This window comes from Hoplias malabaricus, chromosome 2, assembly GCF_029633855.1.
Source record: "Hoplias malabaricus isolate fHopMal1 chromosome 2, fHopMal1.hap1, whole genome shotgun sequence".
Lineage (NCBI taxonomy): Eukaryota > Metazoa > Chordata > Actinopteri > Characiformes > Erythrinidae > Hoplias > Hoplias malabaricus.
The window spans coordinates 26204748-26227323 of NC_089801.1; the positions used below are offsets into that span (position 1 = coordinate 26204748).

Below are 22576 nucleotides of genomic sequence, written 5' to 3' on the forward strand. Positions count from 1 at the left end.
CTGAGGGAGGAAACTAGCACTCAGAACAAAACTCACTCAGACATGGGGACAACACACCAAACTACTCGCATACAGTGAACTGAGGCTTGGTTTGAAACCACAACCAAAAAGCCAGGAGCTGCGTGACAGTGGCATTACCAGTTTCATAATCATGCTACCCACTAAATAGTTTATTCGTGTACAGTAAATAGACTAAAAAAATTCCCTTTTCCTTCCTCACCTGTAGACAAGCCCAGAGATTTGGACCGCCCACTCCACATGATTGACAGGTGCCCTTGCAAAAACACAAAAACTAATTAAATATTTCATAAATGTTACACTATATAGTATACTTTTTCCATGCATAATTAAAAATACTATAATTTGAAAGTACTATAATATTTATATTACATCTTGAGTTAGAGCAAAAAAAGCAAATAGAGAGAGAGAGAGAGAGAGAGAGAGAGAGAGAGAGAGACTTTAATATTTAGTCATGCCTCACCTTTGATTTCTGAATTAGATCTTCTTTGGTCACTTCACCTATGTAGTCCAGGTGAGGACAAGCAGCTCTACTATCTGTCATACTGTGGTCTTTACCAGGATCAGTCTAAAAGAAAGAAGAGGCATTGAGCTGAAACAGCAGCTTTGCAGTTAACAATATAAATTAAATACACTGCTACATGTGGCAGAATCATACATAATAAACAGAAAAACACATATTAAATGACAGCTGATATTGTATTAAAACTTTATCTATAGTTATACATAAAAACGTAAAAGGTCTATACATTAGCTAACTCCAAAGCAATATTTGAAAGACATTCAACTGTAATTAAAATAAATTTTTTGTTTATTATTAATCTAAAAATAGCAAACAAACCATGTTGCACAGAAAAAAAAACTGCTGTTTCATTCGCCTTGCAGATTCATTGTGCAAATACAACAGCCGTTCTGCTTCTAAGGAGAACAAAAACTTCGCAAACCCGACTAATGTTAACGCATAATGTCAAACGACCCACAGACTAGTACATGGTGCTAACAAATATGGAGAAAACACGTTAGTCGACTGTGATCAATATTTAATGCCACTGACAGCTCAGGCACACATGAAGGAAATGCAGTTGAAATGTCCGCAGTACTGTTGCAATTTCATGTTGAAAAAACATAGCATTAATAACTGAGCAAACTGCTATCATTTCACTGATAAACTGCTTACACCGCCCTCGACGCGTAAACACCATTGACATCATTTACCGTTACCTAGCGGCGAGGCTCCAGTTTACCAGCTTCTTATTCGAACATCCAATTCCACCTTAAATGTTGCTGTAGCCTGCATATTTAGCGTTTTCCCTGTTGTGACACACCGGCTGCAACTAGGAAAGGATTTGTTTATTAACGGACTAGTTGAATCAGGTTTGCTGGTAAAGGTAAAGCAATAAATAAATGTGCAAAGGGAAGGGTCGGTTACCTCCAGGACTTGGGTTAAGAAACACTGCTGCAATTGCAGGCGCTCGTTTGTAGATGCAATGCCATTTAAGGTGGAAAAGAAATTCAAAAAGAAGCTTGAAAATGAGAAGTTAACATCAGCTTCAATGACTACTACGTAATAAAATAAAGTTTGACATTCGTATTAAGTCAAACGAAAAGCAAAACCAAATGTTTACCTCCTCAGCACGAACAAGAGAAACTGTGGAAAGTGTAGCTACATCCTACACTAACATTAAAAGTCACTGACTTTAGCCTCCAGCGGGCTAACGCAGACTAACAACGCAAGCGAAGCGGTCCCTTGCAGCTCCACCTCGCAGCAGTAAGCTTTTCCCTTCACTGCACGAATTTAGAGAAAAAATTAACACAAATAACGAGCGATCTCAAAGGCAGTCAAATAATAATAATAAAAAAATAAATATAACAATCCACGTCAAATTGCTATCTTCATACGTTTTTCCATTTTTTGGTCCCCAGAGTAAAGCAGTAAATATTTTAACAAAAAAATACAGCATTCTCTGGGCCTCAACATCTTATTTTTCAGTATTTGCGGAGTCCAGCCTTTTTAATCTTTCACTGTTTTCAGGGCTCTGTTTTTAACAGTGTGCAGTAATAATAATTTCAAGACCCCAAAGTTGTCTTAAACGTTGATTGTACATTCTATTTTTAATTATTCGAGCAGGGGGCTCAAATCTCTAGTGCTAATAATTATACTGCGGTCCATACAGGATTTTATAGTGGACCAGCTCTTTGCAAAAGTGCTCTTTTCACAGAGTTTGATCCACCTACCGCAGGGGGCACAAATGTGCATCTAATAAAAAGCCTGTTAAACACTAGATATATGGATTACGCATGGATGAGAAATGAAGAACAAATTAAAGCATTTTTTTTACTTTTATTTGAACAACAAACAGAAATACAGATAGCCTCCTCAGTTTTGCACCATTTTCCAAAAAAAGCTCTCCACATTTCTTCCTCTGACATGAACATGTGAGAAAATTTTGTAATTGGTTGTTGTTGTTCAGTTTAGTACGGCGTAGCTAAAATTCAACGATTCAGAAAGGATAGTTTTTAACATGAACATGAAAAGTTAGGTTGAGTGGTATGTTGCCATTATCTGCTGGAAATATTAGACTGGTTTTGTCGTGTACTTACATTTTGGTAGCTTTCACGTTTAAAACCTAAACATAGATATGAGCTACTTATCTTTTGTCTAACTGATTTTATTTTAAACATTTAATGTTCATTACTCCGCGTAAAAACGAACTGGCTCTGACTGACAGCCCAAGTTTTGGAAAAATGCTGGGGCATTATGGGAAATGTAGTGCCTAATTTGCGTGGCAGATTTGCTTTTTTTTTTTCAAATACAGTTAAAATAACATTTTCACGAATTTCTTTTTTAGTTGTTCAAAGAATCCTGCAGGAATATTTTCAACACATCAGAAGATGCAATTTATGCGTTTCGTGGTCAATTCCAATTACAAACTTAGAAGCATCTTTTAATTAATTGCGCAAATTTCATTCTTTTCAACAGTCATAAAAAAAAGTTTTCAACAACATCATACTGATTCGAGTTTATAGATTTAACAACGAGTAAAATTGATTTAACTGTCAGACCCGGGGTCAGTCGCAGCTGCTGGTGTGAAGAATATTCTGGGTTGTGCGGAACGACATTGCATCGCTCCCGTTTTTGGGGGGAGGCTGAACACAGTTCCTCTCTCAGCGATAACAGGAAAAGTATTGGTGGATTTATTAAATCTGTAAACAATAGAAAACGTGAGTAATGCCGGCGGGTAAAAACTTTAGAAGAAAGAAAGAGGAGTCTTCAGATGAAGAGGAATCTGATGATGTAACCACTGAAGTCAGGTGAGTTTACTCAGTGTCTGACGATGGCAGTTTTTCGCCAGCTTCTGATTCGAAGCAGCAGTTTATCACAGAAAATAATGTGCAAACGCTCTGATTGTAGGTAGAAACACATTAACAGAGTGTCTACGTAAAATGTTGTATGGAACATTAAAATCTAAAATCCTTAATTACAAGTAATTCTACAGTTTTTGATTCTGGCCCTCTGAACACACACTTGTATTTACTGCTGATGTTGTTTTGGAGGCAAAGGGTGGTCACACCAACTGTTGATTTGATTTAGATTTTTTTTGACAAAATATTGACACTATTAACAAAATAACCAAATTAAACACAAAATAAGGTTATTTTATTGATCATTTAAATTATAGAAGGAGATGGGCTTTTCGGTCCTTTTTTCAGGTCAATTCATTGCTCCTTTATATACTAAATTAAATAATTAACCAAATTCATTTGAAATTGTGTTAATTTAAATTTATGAGGTAATTAAACTTGCACAGCAATGAATACTGCTGCTAGGTTCCTCCTTTCCAAGGGAGACTGATGTGTGATACCCTGATAATTGGCATCCACTCTCAGGTCCACTCTTTTAAAAGAATATCAGAATTAACACCCCAGTTTGCCAGTCCATGCCCATTGACACCATTCATGCAATGTTTTAGAGGCCTGTCAGACAAGCCATCCAAACCACACCAAGGGCCTTCCAGGTGAATCTCATCCACCCCAGAGGCCTATGCAATTTACAACCCCATTTCCAGAAAAGTTGGAACACTAAGCCAAATGTACATGAAAACAGAATGCAATGATATGCAAAACATTTAACCCTGCATTTAATAGAAAATTATACATAATATATTAAACTATGAAAATGAGAAACTATTGTTATTTGTAAAGTATTTTCATATATTGATGGCAAAAACACAATCCAAAAAAGTTGGTAAAGTTGTGTAATACTACAGAAGCAACCAATTAGGTTTATTTGCAACAGGTCAATGACAAGATTGCGTTTAAATGTTTCTCAGCTTTAAAAATAACTGCATGGACTCAGAAACCCTATGAACAGAGTTCCTCACTGCATCCACAAATGCAAGTAAATCACACAAATGCAAAGAGGAAACCACAAATAAACAGCATCCAGAAACCCTGCTAGGCTTTCTCTCTCTGTTCATGGCAGTAAAAAGCATTTGGAAGTTTTTAGACAACAAAAAGAAAAAAAGCACAAACTGAGATGAGGACATTGCTCTATTCCTGCTCCATAGGTGGGTTGGCCCTTTTTTGCTGTTTCAGAACACTTGGAAAGTGGAAAGGTCTCCAAATTCAAGAGACAGCAAACTGTATTATGGCAAAGTTCTAATAAATTATACAACTCTCATTACAAACAATAGTTTCAGTGGTAAATCAAACAGTGAATGAAAACTTACAAGTTAAATTTCAGCCAAGTACTAATATCAGTCATTATTTTTCCCCTCTAACTTACTATTCCAACATAAACCAAAAATATTTTTTATGGCAAAAACCTGCACAAATATAACTAATGAATGAGAAAACTTTGGTGCAATTTGGATGTTGACTGGGAGGCTGGGTGACCTCATTCATTAAAATACTATAGCTTAATAACTCAATAATTAAAATAGCAAATATTTGTTAATGGCTCTTCCCAGCTCAAACACAGCACTAATTAATTAGTCCATTTTGGTGTGATTTGGCCAGGCTGTGTCAAGATGTCAGAATGTAATGTAATGTTTAATTTCTCATTAACTATACCAGCACAAATGATGATCCTTTTGGCAAAATTGAGCACAAATGCAGTCAGCACTAAATAATAGAAATATTTTATTCTGTTTTAAATCATATGAGGGGTCAGCTTCATGGAGATGTTTTATCCTCTCATACAGCTAGAGGTGGGATTTTGCCACCAGAGGGCACTATGTCACTGGTCTCTGAAACATCAAGTGCTAAGGCCTGGCTTCACCTGAACATCCAGAAACATCCCCTGTCAATCACGGATGAACTCAGGACCACTTAAGAAGACTTGGCTGACAGAGGAGTTACAGTGCGTGTTAAGGAACTACAGACTGAATAAAACAATTTGGTCATCAAAATGAGCAAAAGGGATCACTGAGTGTATGAGAGGGTGTGTGCGGCAAACTAGGAAGAACATCCATTTTCACCATTCTTGAAGAAAATGATTCAGCACATCTTGGGAAATGTTTAACTATCAGAATCAAAATCAGAGCTTTTGGCCAAGTTTGACACACACACAAGGAATTTGTTTCAGACTCAGGTTTTTCATTCGTTTGGGCTTCCTTCATGAAACAGTGAATTTGCACACATCTTTCATAAATTATTTTTTCTGTAAATGCCTGGATTCATTAATTGTTCGTATTCTCCAAACATTAATAAGCACAAACAAAATTTACACTGGCTCCAGTCCATGCGTAAAGTGTGTGTAATGACGGAAAGACCTTGAAAATGCTATTTGACAGGATTGCATTTTAATTGAAATTAATTACATATGTATTAATATTATTAAATAAATAATGCATAAAAATATACTCAACAAGCTGTCCATTTTAAATACAGCCTGTTATTCTGAGCAACATGGCAATTGTGGTAAATTATTTTATTACATATATGGCGAGTCATTTAATGTGAATTGTTTCATATGGGAGAGTTTAAAATCTGTAACTGCCACCTGTGCGAAGGGTTTAAACTACACTACAGATATATTAGCTGAGACTGATGAATTGCTGGTTAGTCACTTTTGACTTTCAAGGTCCATTCTTTTGTATTTATGCGACATTTTAGAGCCAGCTTTGAGAAGGTAGACAAACAGATACCATGCTATTTCTGTATTTGTAAAGGTGATGTCTGTGCGGGTGGCATGGTGGCGCAGCAGGTAGTGTCGCAGTCACACAGCTCCAGGGACCTGGAGGTTGTGGGTTCGATTCCCGCTCCTCATATGCCCAAAGTCACATGCTACACTATATTTTAATGATGAATGGTTTATGTACTATTTGAAGAGAGATTTAGATTTTTATTCTAACAAAATAAGATGGGATGTGTTGTAGTACAAGGAATATTCAGTAAAACAATCACTTTTGTTGCTTAGAGATCAGAGATGTGTCAATAAACATCTCAAGCTTAGGTTAATAGGTGGTAAATATTTAGCAGTTGAGATGGGGAGTTGACATAATTTGCCCGTTTACAACTTTTACTTTACCATGCTATATTTGTGTGTCACCCACAGAGCTAAACTGAATGAAGCAAAAGAAATCCAAAATTTGCGGAAGAGACAGAGTGGCGTAAGGTAGGAATAATTTAATCTAACATTTATTTTCTAACATTACATTTTTTTTTATAGTTGTTATAATGGTGACTTATTGGTTGTGATGTCATTTCAACCTGTTGGATTTACTGACGTTGCTTATATTCCCTACTAAGTTTAACAGCTTTGCTTGTTGGAGAGAAGCTACCATTGGAAGCAGAAATTGAGGTAAGCTTAGTTTACAGTTACATTTTTATATTATGGTTCTATAGCCTGTATTTATTTATGTGAGAACTTAAGTAATGACTCAAGTTGTCAAAAATTAATATTTTATTTTTGTTTAATATAAAAAAATGTTTGAGATGTAGTTCTATTTTGATGAACCTAGATACTGAACTAGAATGAAAAGTTACCAAAAACTAACTTGGATTAAAATGGAACAGAGAGAAAAGTACATTTGGTTCTTTGCAAATACACTTGAGTATATTATATGAAAAGCTACAGACAGGTCACATTTGTAGTACACTATATGAAAATGTAAAGGAAACTAGCAATCAACCTGAGTTTACATTATGAATTAACATAGTGTTTTGCCGTTTTTAGGATGATCCGTTTAAGCTCAAGACAGGTGGTGTCGTGGACATGAAAAAAATAAAGGACAGAAACAGGGACAGGCAAGTAAAATAAAATGTATATTTGCATCCCAGCCTTACTGTAATGGACAAATTTACATTGAAGTATTTTTGTTAATAATGCTTAGTGTTTTCTTGTCATTAAAGGACAGAGGATGAAAATGACCTGAACCTGGGAACCTCTTTTTCTGCAGAGACCAACAGAAGAGATGAAGATGCAGATATGTATGTATTAGTCATGTAGTATACTTTCTGTATTATTTTTGATTGCCTTTTAACCCCCTTAATTTTTGCTCTTCAGGATGAAATACATTGAAACAGAACTGAAGAGAAAAAAGGGATTAGTTGAAGCAGAGGAACAGAAGGTGAAGGCAAAGAATGCAGAGGACCTCTTGTACGAGTTGCCAGAGAACATACGTGTTACTTCTGCAAAAAAGACAGAAGAGATGCTGTCCAATCAAATGCTTAGTGGCATTCCAGAGGTTGACCTGGGAATTGAGTAAGTGCAGATCTTGTTTTTCGATTTAGATTTTTTCTTTAGAAAAATGTTTTTATTTTACAATTTAACAATTTTGAAATGGGCAAAGATAAATTAAATAAAATGTATATAAATAGCTAAAAAATATATTTAGTTAAGCATTGTATTTAATATTATCATAATTAACTAAAAATGGTTTGAATCACATTAATGTGAATGTTTTATAATCCACTGATGAATATTTACACCCCTAATTTTCCTTATTTTATTTAGCAAGAATCCTGCATTAAATTGCATGTTGTACAAGTATAAATATATACTTTCTTTTGTTTGATTACTATGTTTCAGTGCAAAGATAAAGAACATCATCAGTACAGAAGAAGCTAAAGCTAAGCTAATTGCTGAGCAGAGGAATAAGAAGAAAGATAGCAGTACCTCTTTTGTTCCCACCAACGTCGCAGTAAACTACGTCCAACATAACCGCTGTAAGGAAGCTACTAAACTATTTTGTAATACATTGACAAAATTTTTTTTAATGTATTCTTTACATAATTTGTTGATCCTTCTGTACACTGAAACGTGATTTTTCCACATCTGCTAAATGTTTTAATTACATTATAATATTTAAGAGAAGGCTAAACATTCATTAACCCCCTCCAGGGTGTGTTCCCACCTTGCACCCAGTGATTCCGGGTAGGCTCCGGACCTGGACTGGATAAGCGGTTACAGACCATGAATGAATGAATAAACATTCATTATGTTTGCCATAATCTTGCTTAGAATGCATTCCAAGAAGAACTTTGTTCTGTGTATTTAAATATGAAAATTTTTTTCAGTTTACCATGAAGATGCAAATGCACCCCAAAGACGCCACAGAGAGGAGCCCAAAGCCAGACCACTGCGTGTTGGAGACACTGAGAAACCAGGACCAGACAGTAAGAGCATTTCACACATGAAATTTAGCTTACATAACAGGTTTTTATGGGAATTGGGATAGCCATGTCGAAAAAACATGTCATTTTTGTGTGGAATTGGACACATGTTGGGGATCATTATGCTGCTAAAAGGGCCATGGCCCAGTTTTAGCATTTTGGCATAGACGGAGAGATTTTCATTTCAAATCTTCACCCATGATAAATATTTGTTAACATATTTTACTCTGAAGATGTGAGGCCGCTACACTGCTATGTTAACTGTTTTGGTGTTGGGCAAATTATATAAATCTCTGAGTACAGGGTTGGACTATAGAGACTGAATATTATCAAGTACTATATTTCTGTTTCTAGTAATTCCATACACAATGGTGTATATCAGAAACGTTATTAAATGGCTCCTGATGTTGCTGTAATGTTTGCTTTCCCAATAGAATCACCACCCAACTACCGTAAGAGGCCAAACAATGAGAAGGCCACAGATGACTACCATTATGAGAAATTCAAGAAGATGAACCGAAGATATTAATTCCACGGGGTCTTTATAAATTATAATTGTTGGTGGACATCTCTTTTTACTAAATGATCTTTAAAGTTTAAGAACTGAAACAAATCAGTATACAAATATGCTGGAACTTTATAACTGTGATCTAAGTACAAAGCTAAATCTACCATCTGGCTTTCATCATTCATTTTGAGTAATAACATCCTGTGTAAAAAGTGATAGAAATGTTTGATTTTTCTATATAAATATGCAATATATCGTTGTAATTTGAAGTTTTATCAGTTAATCATACCCTACCTAAAGCACCAATAGAAATAAAATTGGATCTTCCATTTTCAGGGTAATTTATGTAAACCTCATCTAATTTGTATTTTGGTTTGCTGAAGGCAGCATTGTCTTCCTTTTTAAAGAACAACTCTGAGTTTTTGAGGGTTCCCCTCAGTGTAATTTATTTTTATAACACTGTACTGAAATCAGTGGGGAGGGGGTAGTTTCCTACACTCCTCAAAAAGTTAGATTCTGCAGTGCTGAGACCAGAGTAGCAATGACGGGGGCTCCATTCTACTTATTACAGGTCAGTTGGGCATCACAATTATTTGTAAGTTTAGATTTTTAAGAAAAATATTAGGTAGTATTCCTTTAAATGCTGGTATTTTATTAATTTTGTCTGACTTGCTTTCTTCTAACTGGTAGGTGATACAGATTGTTTATTTTCAGTTTGTGTATAGTTTGTATGCTTTTTTTTTTTACAATAAATGTGTACACTGTTCCATAGTGTATTTTTTCTTTTTGTAATCAAACCAAATAACACCCACTCAGATAAAACTGAACACTCAATTATACTCGACATGCTGCTTTTTTTGGAAGTAAATAATACTTACATTTTCTATTACATTTTTGAAGAATTTTATTTATACTGCAAGTAACTACACAGAAAAAAAACAAGAATTTGTCCAGTAGAAGTAAAATTAATATTTACAAACAGATTCTATGTGCTGAAATATGAAGCAATGGCTCAGATAAGAAAATATCCCTAAAAAAAACAAAAAACAAAAAAAACACACACACACACACACAACTTTAAATGGCTGCCAAACATCAGAAATATCAGTCAAGGAAGGTAAACACAAAATATAATACTGAGAGGTATGATAAGAGGAATGTACTGTGGTGAATGAAGATAATCTAATATCTAGTTTGTTACACAGCAGAGGTTTAATCACATTTTTATACTTGGATCCAATAATCCTAAGGGCCACAGCTTGATTTATTTTTAGGACTGTTCATTTGAGTTGCTGTCATGACTGTTGAGATGATGTGCCACTGATTCCTGGGCAACATGCTGTTCTGCATCTTCCATGTTGTCATTTGAGGAGTAAGAAGTTGCTGGGGGTGACCCCCAACTGTCCTGCCGATGAAACGCCTCGCAAAGCGGCAACTCAACACTGTCCCACTGTCCACAGCTACAAACGTTACACACACATAAATTACAGATATGCACACATTTCCGTTTCACCCTTAAAGCTCATTTTCTGAACACATATATAGCCTAATTATTTGCAATCCCGATAAAGTACAAGTGTCACCCAAATTAAAGAGTCAGACAGTATTATAAGCAACAGGTAGTTAAAATCCTGAAGCAGTAAAATTAACATATCCTAATGGCACATTTATGCTCAAATGCTAAATATGGATATGCATAGATAAATGTCCTTATTCTGCACTTTTTTTGTCTACATGTGAATGGTCTCTGAAAGCTTACAGATAACTACAGTACCACAGAAAACTGGGAGCAGTGTAGCCAATAGGTAAAGCGAATCACAACCATTAATATAATAAGTGAAGTTAAAAATCCGTCCACATGTATAATATGAAGTCTTTAATGGCCTTGCAGACCACCACCATTTACATCCACGATTCATTCATCTTTTTTGTAGTAAATACATATCATCACCACCACCATCATCATGTTTGTTATCAGAAAGTTTGGACTCTGAATTGCCTTCTAATAGGTGTATTACTTAACATTCATGCCAATGTATAGGTTGAACCAAAGTGTTTGGGGAGTGATAGTTACAATGTTTGAAGTGGACATTTTTACATAGATAATGAGTATAAATGAGCCTTTAGGGTCGGCAATGTAGAAAAAATGTCACAGTAGTTGTATTAAGAAATGCATATTAGCTTGGGCTAAATTATATATATATAATATATCAGTATCTGTATCAGTCCCTTTTAATCAAATTCTAAATTTTATATATTCAGAGTATTGAATAATCCCCCATTTTGCTGTGTGTAATGAATTAAATGGATATAACAGAATAACATTTGTGCACTTACCTACAGACATTTGAAGAAAAGGTGGGAAAACAATAATAAAAACAAGGATATGTTATATGTAAATTCTCTTGAAGCTTTATGTAACAGGAAAAGTATGTAGAAAGGTTTTCCATTGTTTTGCCTGACCAAACTGATTGTATTTTGTCAACAAAAAATTTGAATCTGATGCCTGCAACACACTCAAAATAATCGGGAACAAAAGGCATATTTTAACCAGTGTTGCATTACCTTTCCTTTTAACTACACTTATTAAAATATGGCAACTGAGGGCAAACTTTTGCAGTTGTGAAAATTTATTTCCTATTCCTACTTAGAAGACTTAAGCTGTGCAACAATTTGCAGTTGCTGTTTTCTGATCCTCTTCTTCATGATTTGCCACAGAAGTATTATTGTTTGTTATTGCAGTTATGCTGTGTTATTTCTCTGCTTTTTTTCCTTCTAGGCATCAGCACTGGCCTTGCTCTTGCAGCGTATGAGCTCAAGAGTATTTTAGACTATTACCTATTTGTACTAGCTGGAGTACAAACTCTTTGGTACACTTTGTAAAACTCTTTTTACACTTTGGTAAGTTGCTTTTCGAATAAGAGAGTCTCTGCTATTTGCCTTAAATGTAAAGCAGATCTGGAGTTATGCCAGCCAAGCACATGCACATCGTGTCTATGCAATAACGCAGTTGTGGCATACTATAGAATAAGGTCTGACATTGTCTCGCAGAAATAACCATGGACATCCAAAGAAAAGACATGACCTTGATAGCAGCAAATGAGCCTCTCAAATCCCACTTTACTCATTCAAATCAGTAATATTATCTCACATTTGCAAATTGTCCACGCCATGGACACAGATGTTGGATTTGGCAACTATCACATAACAGTTAGGATGGTCCCTATCATGTCTTGACATAAAGAACCAAAAATCGTTATCATAGTTGGTTTTCACTGTCTTTCGGACCACTGTCTTTTCTGCACAGTTTAATATGTAATGTCCAGCCATGTCCTACTCTGACTAACATGTCTCCTGATATTCTGAATCATTTCAAACTATGATGTATGGCTGATAGTGAATGATCTAAATTCTTTGCGGAATTATTTGAACTGCTGGATAATTCTCTCACAAAGGCTAGTGAACAGGAGCGAGTAACCACCAGACTCTGCTTGCAGAAACTGAACCTTGAGTGGATGCTCTATGCAGAATGCAGTTTTTCACTCTCTTTTTGCCCCAGTCCCAGTTTTTCCGGAGTGTGTTACAGGAGTCAAATTCTAAGTTTGTTTATATCTAAAAAAAAGTGACAAGAGTAGTTGCTGTCATACAACTTCAGGCTTCTGGGATTTTAGGTTCAGACCTGCCTCAGGTCACTGTCTGTGAGGAGTTTTGTGTGTTCTGCCTGTGTCTCTGTAGGTTTCATCTGGGCTTTGGTTTCCTCCTACAGTCCAAAAACACATTCAGGTAAGTGGACTGGCTAGTCAACTGGCTAGTGTCCACACAAAAGAGGGGCCCTGTAAAGGACTGGCGCTGTGTCCGGGATGTGTTCCTGCCTTGTGCTTGATGATATCAGGTAGGATTAAACAGTTACAAAAAATGATTTAATGTGCTTTCAGTTAAATGTACACGTGAACTAACAAAATCATAGATTCTTTACTTCATTTTCCTGGAATGTGTTTATAAGTGCAACAGTGTTTTTCAGCTATACTTCATTTTCTCAGCTCCACTGACCATACAGGAGCACTTTGTAGTCTATCTGTTACTCTGCATACGTTATTTGCCCCTTTCACCCTATTCTTCAATTGTTAGGAACCCCCTACAAGATGACAACAGAGGATATGATAGATCACTGCAGTGCTGCTGGAATTATTAAACCACTAAATATCACTGCTTGACTGAGAATAGCCCACCAGCCAAAAAATATACACAACTAAATGCACAAATCCATCTGTCTGTATTCTGTGTGTATTTCATCTGTATTTGTGCACATTCCCTGAAAGATTGTTGACACGGACAGAATGGTGCAGTACCACTGGAAATGGTGGAGGCAGTGTAGGCAAAGGTAAAGAACATATGTGGACAGTAGAACTACAAAGTGCACTATGTTTTGTATAGCCAATCCACCTACCAACATGTATTTTTGGACTGTGGGAGGAAATCAGAGCACCCAGAGGTGCCCCAGAGAACCAACTCAGACATGGGGAGAACACACAAAACTCCTCACTGACAGTCACCTAAGACCAGGCTCAAACCCACATCCCCAGAAACCTGGAGCTTTCTGATAGCGACACTACCTGATGTATATTTTTTTTATTATACACAGCAAAATGGTAAAACATTAAAATTTTAAACAGTTACACTATACAAGGTTAGTCTAAAGGTCTTTTTCTGATGGTTAGCTGTAAGGCAAATCTTTGAGCAGAGAATGACGTTGACATGTGTATTCAGACAGAAGCAGAGAGAGAAATAAACATTTATCAATTTCTAGGAGTTCAAAAAATAAAAAGCACACTAAAAAGGACTCTTTCCTTTCTGCTTTATTTATAAAGTTTGAAAATATGGCCAGACAATGTGTATTTCACGTTTTTTAAAAAAGGGTCATCTCTGCTTTAACAAAAATAAAAATCATGTAACATTTATGCTTTAGCAGTGCAAGCTATAATTATTTTATAATTATGCCAAATGCCATTTATCTAGATTTAACAATAATAGTAATAACAACAACAACAATAATCTCATTAAAAATATAATTATCAAGTAATATTAAATAAATCACTCTAATGTAAATTAAGGTCTTCCAACATGATTGTCTAAACCAATAGATTTTTTTTGTCTTCCTAAACACTACATATTATTAAAATGAATTTTGATATTAATCTGTTCATAAATAATTATCTTTGCACAGTACAATGTTTTTTGCAAGCCATTTTATAAAAAAAAGTTCTGCAACATGACAAATACCAACAATATACACAAACAGCTGTTATAATCTGCAAATCCTTTGTTTACTAAACTTGTCAAATCAGCTACTGAATTCCTCTCATTAATGATTTTCATCAATCTTTTCATTTTGTCTACAATATTTCTATCTTCTTTTCAGTTATCAAGGACTGTAATTTTGATGGACTTTACTTACAAAAGTATAATTAGTCTGTTAACTCAAAAATCTATTTTTATTAGTCACAGAGCAAGTGATGAATTCTGTAAAAAAAATATTCAAAATATATTATATGAGAAATGGTCAAACTTCAGCTGTTCTTATGGTTTCATCCGGGAGCACGACACCACAAATTAGCTATTAGCTATTAGGCCTAATTAGTCTTCTGGAAAATTAAGTCTCTAAAAAATCTAATCTAATTGACTGAAATATATGTAAAATCCATGGCTTTTATTAAAAATAAGATTTGAGCCAACTGATGTGTTTAAACATATCTAAACTGACTATAATATAGATGCAGGACATAGAGTTAAGATAGCATTCAGTTGAAGATGTGAATCTCAAAAGCAAATTATTTAAACCTCTTTTTTTTTTAAAAATAAGGCACTTGTAACAAAAATTCCACTGCATTGTGTATATTTTATATATTGATTTTAACATTTTAAATACCACAACTCTGAAGGAATTCATCACTGAAAGAGTAATAAAGAATATTAGACCTTCAGAATAAGGCTTGATAATAAATGTACTTTTAGATACCAAATAAGCTTTCATGCAAACTGAGAGAAAATATGATGTCCTGATTCAAAAAAAAAGAAAGTCACAATGTCACTAGATTATGGTGACACTGTGAGACCAAGTTGTAAAAAGCGCTATAAATATCTTCTAACACACCTAAACCCTATAATTCAGCTTTGAGATTCATTACTGGTGACTACTTCAATCCCATCACTGTTTACTTTACGTAAAAGTGCGTAATTTCTGGCTGGAGGTAGAGAAACATTGGCTTCTCTCCATTCACAAAGACCTCTAAGGCATTATGCTATCATATATCAAAACAATGCTCACCATAAAAAACAATCATTATCAGACTCTTTCCAGTAACAGAATAATGCTTCAGGTATCAACATTTTTCCTGAACAGGGAAATTTATTATTATTTTTTTTTTTAATGTTACTACAGTACACCAGCATTTTTAAACTCATTATATAAAGATCTGCTCATTCTAGACTTTTAATCTCAAATCATTACCACTGTTTAAGGTGATCTTATATAAGTCTGTTGTTTTCAATCTTGTTTGTTTGTATTTATTTACTGTTAAAATTTTTACACTTAATTCTTTTTTCATCATCATCTTTTCCACATATTCATTTCAGGGTCGCGGTGTTAATTATTTTTCAAATATATTTTATTTTTTACTCATTTGTTGGGTTTTTTTTTTCATTTTTTACTAATAATTTTAAGATTTATGTTCATTCTTTATTATTTATTTAAGATTTTTTGTGATCTCATGCTTTTATTTAACATTCATTGTTTATTCTTTATATTTTCAGTCCTTATTCTTTCCCCTTTCTGTATACATCTGTCTACATGCATATGAGAATTGATTTCAATGTACACAAACCAGACCTCATAAATCAATTTTTCACTTATGTAAATATCTATTTAATCACTAATAAAAAATTACAGTCTTGCTTATTTTATGAAATAATGTCATTTTATAATAAATTTAACATATTTATTTTGATTCACTGTAAAAGTTTAAACTAGGAGTTTTATCATAGTACATTTTTATTTTTATCATATGTAATTTATCCTCTGTTATTATACTTGTTAGATAAAACTGATGTTACAATTTGATAAAACAGACCATATCCAAGGCACTGTAAAAGTGAATAAAAAGTGTGTATATTCATGGACAACACTGAGCAAAAATGACAGCCATACAGGATTGTAGAATATGGCTAATTGCTCTTCTTAAGGCACAAAGGTAAGTATTGTGCATATTTGACTGTGTGTGTTGGACATCACAAGGCTTGGCTACAAGTGTGCGGGGTCTCTAGAGACACTATTTGTACCTGGAGGAGTAATACTCTTCCTCAAGCTCGTACAGGTCTATGGCAATCTCGTCACGCAGGGAGATGAGCTTCTTATCACATTCCTCCTGAAGTGTACGAAGCTGCTGGTTGCGCAGGTTAATAGCCTCATTCACAGATGGGAAATCATTCAAAATCAGGAACTGCTTCAAATCCGATACCAGCTTCATCAGAGACTCTCCAGCTCTGACCTAATTTTATACACACAAACATACATCGTATGAAGCCCATAAAACCTAGCATCAGTATATAGTCAAAAGCTTATCATAGCACTTCAGATTGTAATTCCATGAAACTAAGTTCTAGATAATTTTGTGGAAAGTCGTTATTTACAACCAAAACAGTAACTTACAATGTTAGCAGCTCGGACATGCATTTCATAATGGTCCTGCTCTGCCTGTGTTGGCCTAGAAACCTGAGTTTCATCCTCTACCTGTGCAGATAATGAGCTGTTATTTTCAAAGCAATATGCATACAAACACACAAAATATATAAATCATCTTCCAGCTCTATGAAGCATACCTTGGCAGTTTTTATGATTTCTGTGAAGTTATCTAAGATGGACCGGATGTCATCTTTTAGCCTCTTATTATAGTTCTGAAGAAGAGTCTCTTTACTCTGTGGGAGGACTCGCTGGGTGGCCATTATATTAACACTCACTTCACTGTTTAGGGGAAAAAAAAGAATAAGGTTATAATGGATATTCTGTCAATTTTACAGATTATGAAAATACAAATGTATATATAAAACCCAAGAACTAAGCCAGAGTACATCATGCTTCAGAATGTTCTATGGGTATTAATGGCACTTATTGCTGTCAAAGATACATAACAAAATCTGTCCACTCATTTTTTCTGTTTTTTTCTCCGTGTGAAGGACCAGAAACTATAATGCAACAATGAATAATTCCTGCTTTTATCCAAATACAAGAGAACTAAAGTAAAAATGCCCCATTCATCTGTGACTGGCCTAGTGTTGGACTACACTGCCATTCCAGTACAAATTAATCATTTGAATAGCTTCATGGGCTCAAATTCATCTGGTTGTGGGAAACCTGTTCTAATAGATTTAGCTACACAGATCTATCTGAAGTAGGTAGTGAAATTAATAAAAGTAAACTTATAATCCATCACAGGGTACCACCTGTGGGCACTTTTGAATAGTCTACCTAGAAGCATGTGTTTTGGACCATGGGAGGAAACTCAACACAGACATGGGGAGAAAACACAAAACTCCTGACACTGACCCAAAGTGGGACTTGAACACACAACCTAAGAACGCTGGAACCATATGACAGGGGCACTACCTGTTGAGTCCCTGTGTTGACAATTTTCAAAATCATAACCTAAAATACTTCTGAAAAAAATATTGTATTTGAAACAGAAATAAATAATTATATACATATACTGACATAACAGAAGAACAAAGAAAACTACAGGTTATTACAAAGCTGTATGTTTTTAAGCATTAAGCTAATTTTTCTGCATTTTTATTACAAGAAAGTTCTTTTTCTAGGTTTTCTGGCTTTATTGTATAAATAATTCATAATTAAATATACTTTATTTTTGGTAAAATATCATATGATTCATCTCATAATAATGATTTGATACCTAGTTATGACTTGAAATCTCATAAGAATAAAATCATTATTATTTTTGGTTACTGTAATGTAATCATAACAAAGCAAATACTAATGCATTTACGTTGGTTTATCCACAATTATCACGTAACTATATGAGTTCATAGTTAATGGAATCCCTTCATATCGGAAAACGCGTAGTAACTTTTCATATAGCACCACAAACAAAAAAAACTGAATTCAGAGATATTTCATTAACAATACTCACAGCTCCGCGCATTCTGTGGCGGTAAACAAATAGTTTCCGCTTTGTTCTGTCGCGCGGCATTGACGTCATTTCCACCCGGCCCTTAAAATTACCCAGAAATCTTCTCTTCTTCCTTTCTGTCTGAACCAACATGGTGAGTGAGTATCTGTACCGACCTGCTCGGAGACACTTTTGGAAATCTTTAAACATCAGTTGCCTACTGTCGTTTATTGGTCCAAAAATTATGTATTTGCACAATAGGCGAGTCAAGTATCTTTTTAAAATTAGTATTGAAATGCGTTTAAATTTCCAATGTAATATTTTGTTTCATCTTAACGGGTTGTATCGCTATGCCTGCCCGTTTATGTCGGGTCGTGCCAAAAGAAAATATTTAAGGTGCTGTCGTTCACAGTTCATACAGCGTTGCGTTTTAGGGTGAAAAGTTGTAATAAGAAATTGAGAGACGCTTCTTAAATATAAAGATGTTGGCTAATGTTTACGCTAACTTGCTAGGCCGCACAAGAGCTAAACGTCTAGTATTCTGGCACTGTTCATTTGATAAATGTAAGCGAATAGTACAAGAAAAAACACTCTGAAAAAAGTCCCAGAAGGGCCTCCAAGAGCCTAAAATACTGCACTATGAAATCATAGCTAATCTGTTAGTGTATCATTCATACCTCTTACGCTATCATGCTTAAATCTGTTCATTGAAAGATGTAATGTAAAAAATGAAGACCTAAGATTTATTTTGGCAGTTATGTTGAAATTGTAAACTAAATTACATTTTTAACAAGAGCTGCAAAGCCTTTGTTTTGCGTTTTGTGCCTAATCATCTAACAATATCACTGCATTTCTTTTCAGCCTAAAGGAAAGAAGGCCAAGGGGAAGAAGGTGGCACCTGCCCCTTCAGTGGCCAAGAAGCATGAAGTTAAGAAGGTTGTGAACCCCCTTTTTGAGAAGCGACCTAAGAACTTTGGCATTGGTGCGTAAAATTACAGTTTGAAATTGTGCATTGCCTAGCTTTAAGACATTTTCCCAGACAGGAATTGAGTTTTCTCCTGTAGTTTCAAGTTTTCTTGTCTGTCTTTCTCAATGGAAAAACACTGATTAATTTGTAGTTCAGGAATTGTCTTGATTCTTGTTTGGGAAATCACCCCTGGAGGTGTTCAGGTGTCAGGCACTTTGGCCCAGTTGTGGTGCAGATGATGTAACAGAATATTTGCTATCTTATCAACAATGCAGACATTCTTCCACCAAGATCGCTGATGCACATTGACATTGATTTAGATTTGTGTGGTACTAAAAAAATACTCACAAACTCAATTTCTTGTCTTACCAGGTCAGGACATCCAGCCAAAGCGAGACCTCACCCGATTTGTTAAATGGCCAAGGTATGTTCGCCTGCAGCGCCAGCGGTCAATTCTCTACAAGCGCTTAAAGGTCCCCCCTGCAATCAACCAGTTCACCCAGGCACTGGACCGCCAGACTGGTAAGTGATTAAAGGCTGTTGGTATTGGAATGTGCAGCAGCTGTCTAGATTTGTTCAAGGTCCAGTTTGTAACTTTAGATCAGTATTGTTTCACGTTATATAAATATTGTAATCTGACTCTTTTCCAGCAAGATCACTGTTTTGTATAACATCTTAATCAAGTTATACTACACCATAATTCCGTTTAAGTACTAGTTAACTTTCAACTGATAGGTATATTATCTATTCTCTAGCCACTCAGCTGTTCAAACTGGCTCACAAATACAGACCTGAGACAAAACAAGAGAAGAAGCGCAGGCTGCTGGCTCGTGCTGAACAAAAGGCTGCTGGAAAGGGAGACACTCCCACCAAGCGTCCACCAGTTCTCCGTGCAGGTAAGGATTGTATGTTCTTAAGTGAGTCAGAGACTAGTGATATAGTACCTTTTTTAAATAACTTGCTCAAAAAAAAGATACTTACCATTTAGATGTTGCTATCAAGGTTTTTAGTTAGGACTGATGTATGAATTAAGTCTTGAGCTGCAAGTGCTTCAGGTTGTGTAACTTTTAATTTTGGTTGTGTTCTGCGCCTAGGACGTGCATGCCCAGAACGCATTGCTTTATGTGGAGCTAATTGCTGTATTTGTGGCACTTTCTCTATGCAGTATAACTACACTCTAGTCTTTTGGGAGATCTGATGTGCACTTAATATGCAACAGATTACTTGCTGGACTTGTTTTTCTGTAGTTGAATATTGTATTGCATTTTTTCCCCCCAGGTGTAAACACGGTGACCTCACTAGTGGAGAGTAAGAAGGCGCAGCTGGTTGTGATCGCCCATGATGTAGATCCAATTGAGGTGACTGCACAAAATTCCCTTATTTGAAAAAGATTCAGTATTATGCAAGTTTATTAGGGGAGCTGTGGTTGTTTGCAATGATGCTTTGAATTTCTTCACCTGAATTTACCGTGAAGATCAAAAACACGAGCTTTTTAACCCTGAGCAACAACTACAATGTAGTTCTTTACTGTGGGAGTGGTTTGCCTAAGGCCAGTGATGTATCTGCACTTTAAAATTAACCAACTACCTTAATTGTGTTTGTGTGTGTAGCTGGTCGTGTTCCTTCCTGCTTTGTGTCGCAAGATGGGTGTCCCTTACTGCATCATCAAAGGAAAGGCCAGGCTGGGCAGACTGGTGCACAGGAAGACCTGCACTACTGTCTGCTTTACACAGACAAATCCGTGAGTAGCAGGAATTTTTCATTAAAACAATTTCCCTCCTTTTCAAAAACGTACTCGACCTCAGCTGTGATGTCTGAATTTCTTCACCTGAACCACCATGTAGTTCCAAATGAGCTTTTTAACACTGAGCAAGGTTTATTGATGAATTGATGCATGTTTCAATAAGATAAAGGATCAAAACAGTGACACTTTTCCCATCTTCTAGTGAGGACAGAGCTGCTCTGGCTAAACTGGTGGAGGCTATCAAGACCAACTACAATGACAGATATGAGGAGGTCAGTTTGACTGTGATTATTGCTATGAAGTACTTTCCTAACAGTTCTATTGAATTACATTTTCTTTCAAAGTTCTTGCAGAAATTCCACCAAAGGCAACATTTTAATGTACTTCTCTCCTCTCTCAGATACGCCGTCATTGGGGAGGAAACGTCATGGGTCCTAAGTCAACGGCACGTGTTGTTAAACTTGAGAAGGCAAAGGCCAAGGAGCTTGCTACCAAGCTTGGCTAAACCTACCACACCTTTCTGTAACAATAAAAAAGTAAAAGATGTCCCTTGTTGGGTGGTCAGTTTGTTCTCTTAATTGTTTGTCTATCAAATGGAATATTTTGAAGCCTAAGTAAACCCATAAGTCAAATCAGATTGTAGTGCCAGATGGATGCCATCTGGGAGGTTTGCTCAGTTGATAGGGCATATAAGTAGCTGAACTCTTAAGATTCAAGACCTCAAGCTTAATTTTTTCTGGGGGAAATAAAACCTGTTAATTTTTAAAATAACTACAGCCCTTACCACACTGTCTGGCCATGTATGCTATAAAATAGATGGCCAATTCTGTGCTGAAGTTATTTGGCATCTGAATTATGCCTGACATTCAATGTTAAATGGCACAGTACAACTTAAGGAAAATTGTGCCATGTTGAAGGTGGGGAAGAATTTTTGTAGGCTTCTGACATCCTGAATTGGCAAAATTAATACTATCCCTAACCCTACATCAGTCTGGTTCCAACTTTTGTTAAATGTTAATTCAAGTTTGTAGGAGGGATCCTTGGTATGGACATGTTTTCTAGCATAAATTCAAGCCTATAGATGTGGCCTGATTGCTTCCATAGTACACCTTTCCAGAAGAAAAGCTGTTGGTGTATTATCCAGAAAATGACTTAATATCCAAATTTTTCAATTAGATGGGCATAGATTTATGGTGTTAATACCCACTGCTCCCCAATTGAATAAAAATTTAAATTTCTCCATGGAGTCATGGTTCCCCCCAGGACTCCATTCCATAGCCACTAGCCTTATTTTCAAGTTTACATGTTAATGCTAGTTTTTGATATGACAACAAGATATAACATTTCATTCAGCCAATTTATTGCTGTTCTGTTGCAAACATTGACTCTTTTCCACCCATATTTTAGATTTAGTGTTTAAGGCATCCTGCTTTTTGTTTGGTGTCTTGACAATCTGTGATTTCGTAAAAACATGCCAATAATTGTGAAATTAAACTTGAATATTCAGCTATAAAAGTATGTTACTGTTTAATTTTGCATCT

The 22576-nt window shown here is 35.5% G+C and overlaps 4 protein-coding genes and 3 non-coding genes across 24 annotated transcripts in view; 5 read left to right on the forward strand and 2 right to left on the reverse strand.

The window, feature by feature from the left end:
• Positions 1–3131, reverse strand: part of usp20 (ubiquitin specific peptidase 20) — a 33807-nt gene extending 30676 nt beyond the window's left edge. For 2 of the 14 annotated variants that reach the window (XM_066657576.1, XM_066657483.1), the window contains exons 1-3: positions 2620–2736; positions 482–586; positions 221–274 (exon numbers count right to left, since the gene is read on the reverse strand). In XM_066657576.1, the coding sequence (XP_066513673.1) occupies positions 221–274; positions 482–586; positions 2620–2700 (240 nt within the window). In that variant the 5' untranslated portion in view covers positions 2701–2736. Of the gene's footprint in view, positions 1–220; positions 293–481; positions 587–859; positions 897–1239; positions 1353–1447; positions 1498–1643; positions 1772–2253; positions 2296–2619; positions 2780–3081 lie in introns of those variants that run through there. The other 12 variants (XM_066657543.1, XM_066657472.1, XM_066657567.1 and 9 more) reach the window with 12 other exon arrangements.
• c2h9orf78 (chromosome 2 C9orf78 homolog) lies at positions 3088–9888 on the forward strand. Its single transcript, XM_066657586.1, has 9 exons — positions 3088–3330; positions 6578–6637; positions 6772–6823; positions 7199–7269; positions 7375–7452; positions 7529–7726; positions 8054–8190; positions 8542–8640; positions 9072–9888. Exons 1-9 carry the CDS (start codon positions 3248–3250, stop codon positions 9164–9166), a joined length of 873 nt encoding a protein of 290 aa, XP_066513683.1. The 5' UTR covers positions 3088–3247; the 3' UTR covers positions 9167–9888.
• Positions 9889–10107: 219 nt separating this feature from the next.
• med22 (mediator complex subunit 22) lies at positions 10108–18405 on the reverse strand. 5 transcript variants are annotated; one of them, XM_066661812.1, is made up of 6 exons: positions 18230–18317; positions 17745–17854; positions 17021–17162; positions 16851–16931; positions 16481–16689; positions 10108–10605 (listed from the first exon to the last, which is right to left on the reverse strand). In XM_066661812.1, the coding sequence occupies exons 2-6, from the start codon at positions 17786–17788 to the stop codon at positions 10416–10418; spliced, it is 666 nt and encodes a 221-aa protein (XP_066517909.1). In that variant the 5' UTR covers positions 17789–17854; positions 18230–18317; the 3' UTR covers positions 10108–10415. The 5 variants fall into 5 exon arrangements, with proteins under 5 accessions (XP_066517909.1, XP_066517910.1, XP_066517912.1 ...); XM_066661813.1 differs by lacking the exon at positions 17745–17854 and having other exon boundaries at positions 18202–18336; XM_066661815.1 differs by lacking the exon at positions 17745–17854 and having other exon boundaries at positions 18230–18325.
• A 759-nt stretch (positions 18406–19164) lies between these two features.
• Positions 19165–21581, forward strand: rpl7a (ribosomal protein L7a; the record flags this gene model as incomplete). The annotated part of the gene is made up of 7 exons (XM_066653071.1): positions 19165–19306; positions 19664–19813; positions 20047–20187; positions 20570–20649; positions 20902–21032; positions 21238–21307; positions 21436–21581. Coding segments are annotated over 7 exons (819 nt in total), but the record flags the coding sequence as incomplete, so codon positions are not given.
• Positions 19522–19594, forward strand: LOC136689028 (small nucleolar RNA SNORD24). Its single transcript, XR_010801707.1, has one exon. It is a non-coding gene; the product is annotated as a small nucleolar RNA SNORD24 (small nucleolar RNA).
• Positions 20722–20798, forward strand: LOC136689026 (small nucleolar RNA SNORD36). The gene has a single exon (XR_010801705.1). It is a non-coding gene; the product is annotated as a small nucleolar RNA SNORD36 (small nucleolar RNA).
• Positions 21094–21165, forward strand: LOC136689027 (small nucleolar RNA SNORD36). Its single transcript, XR_010801706.1, has one exon. It is a non-coding gene; the product is annotated as a small nucleolar RNA SNORD36 (small nucleolar RNA).
• Positions 21582–22576: the final 995 nt, after the last annotated feature.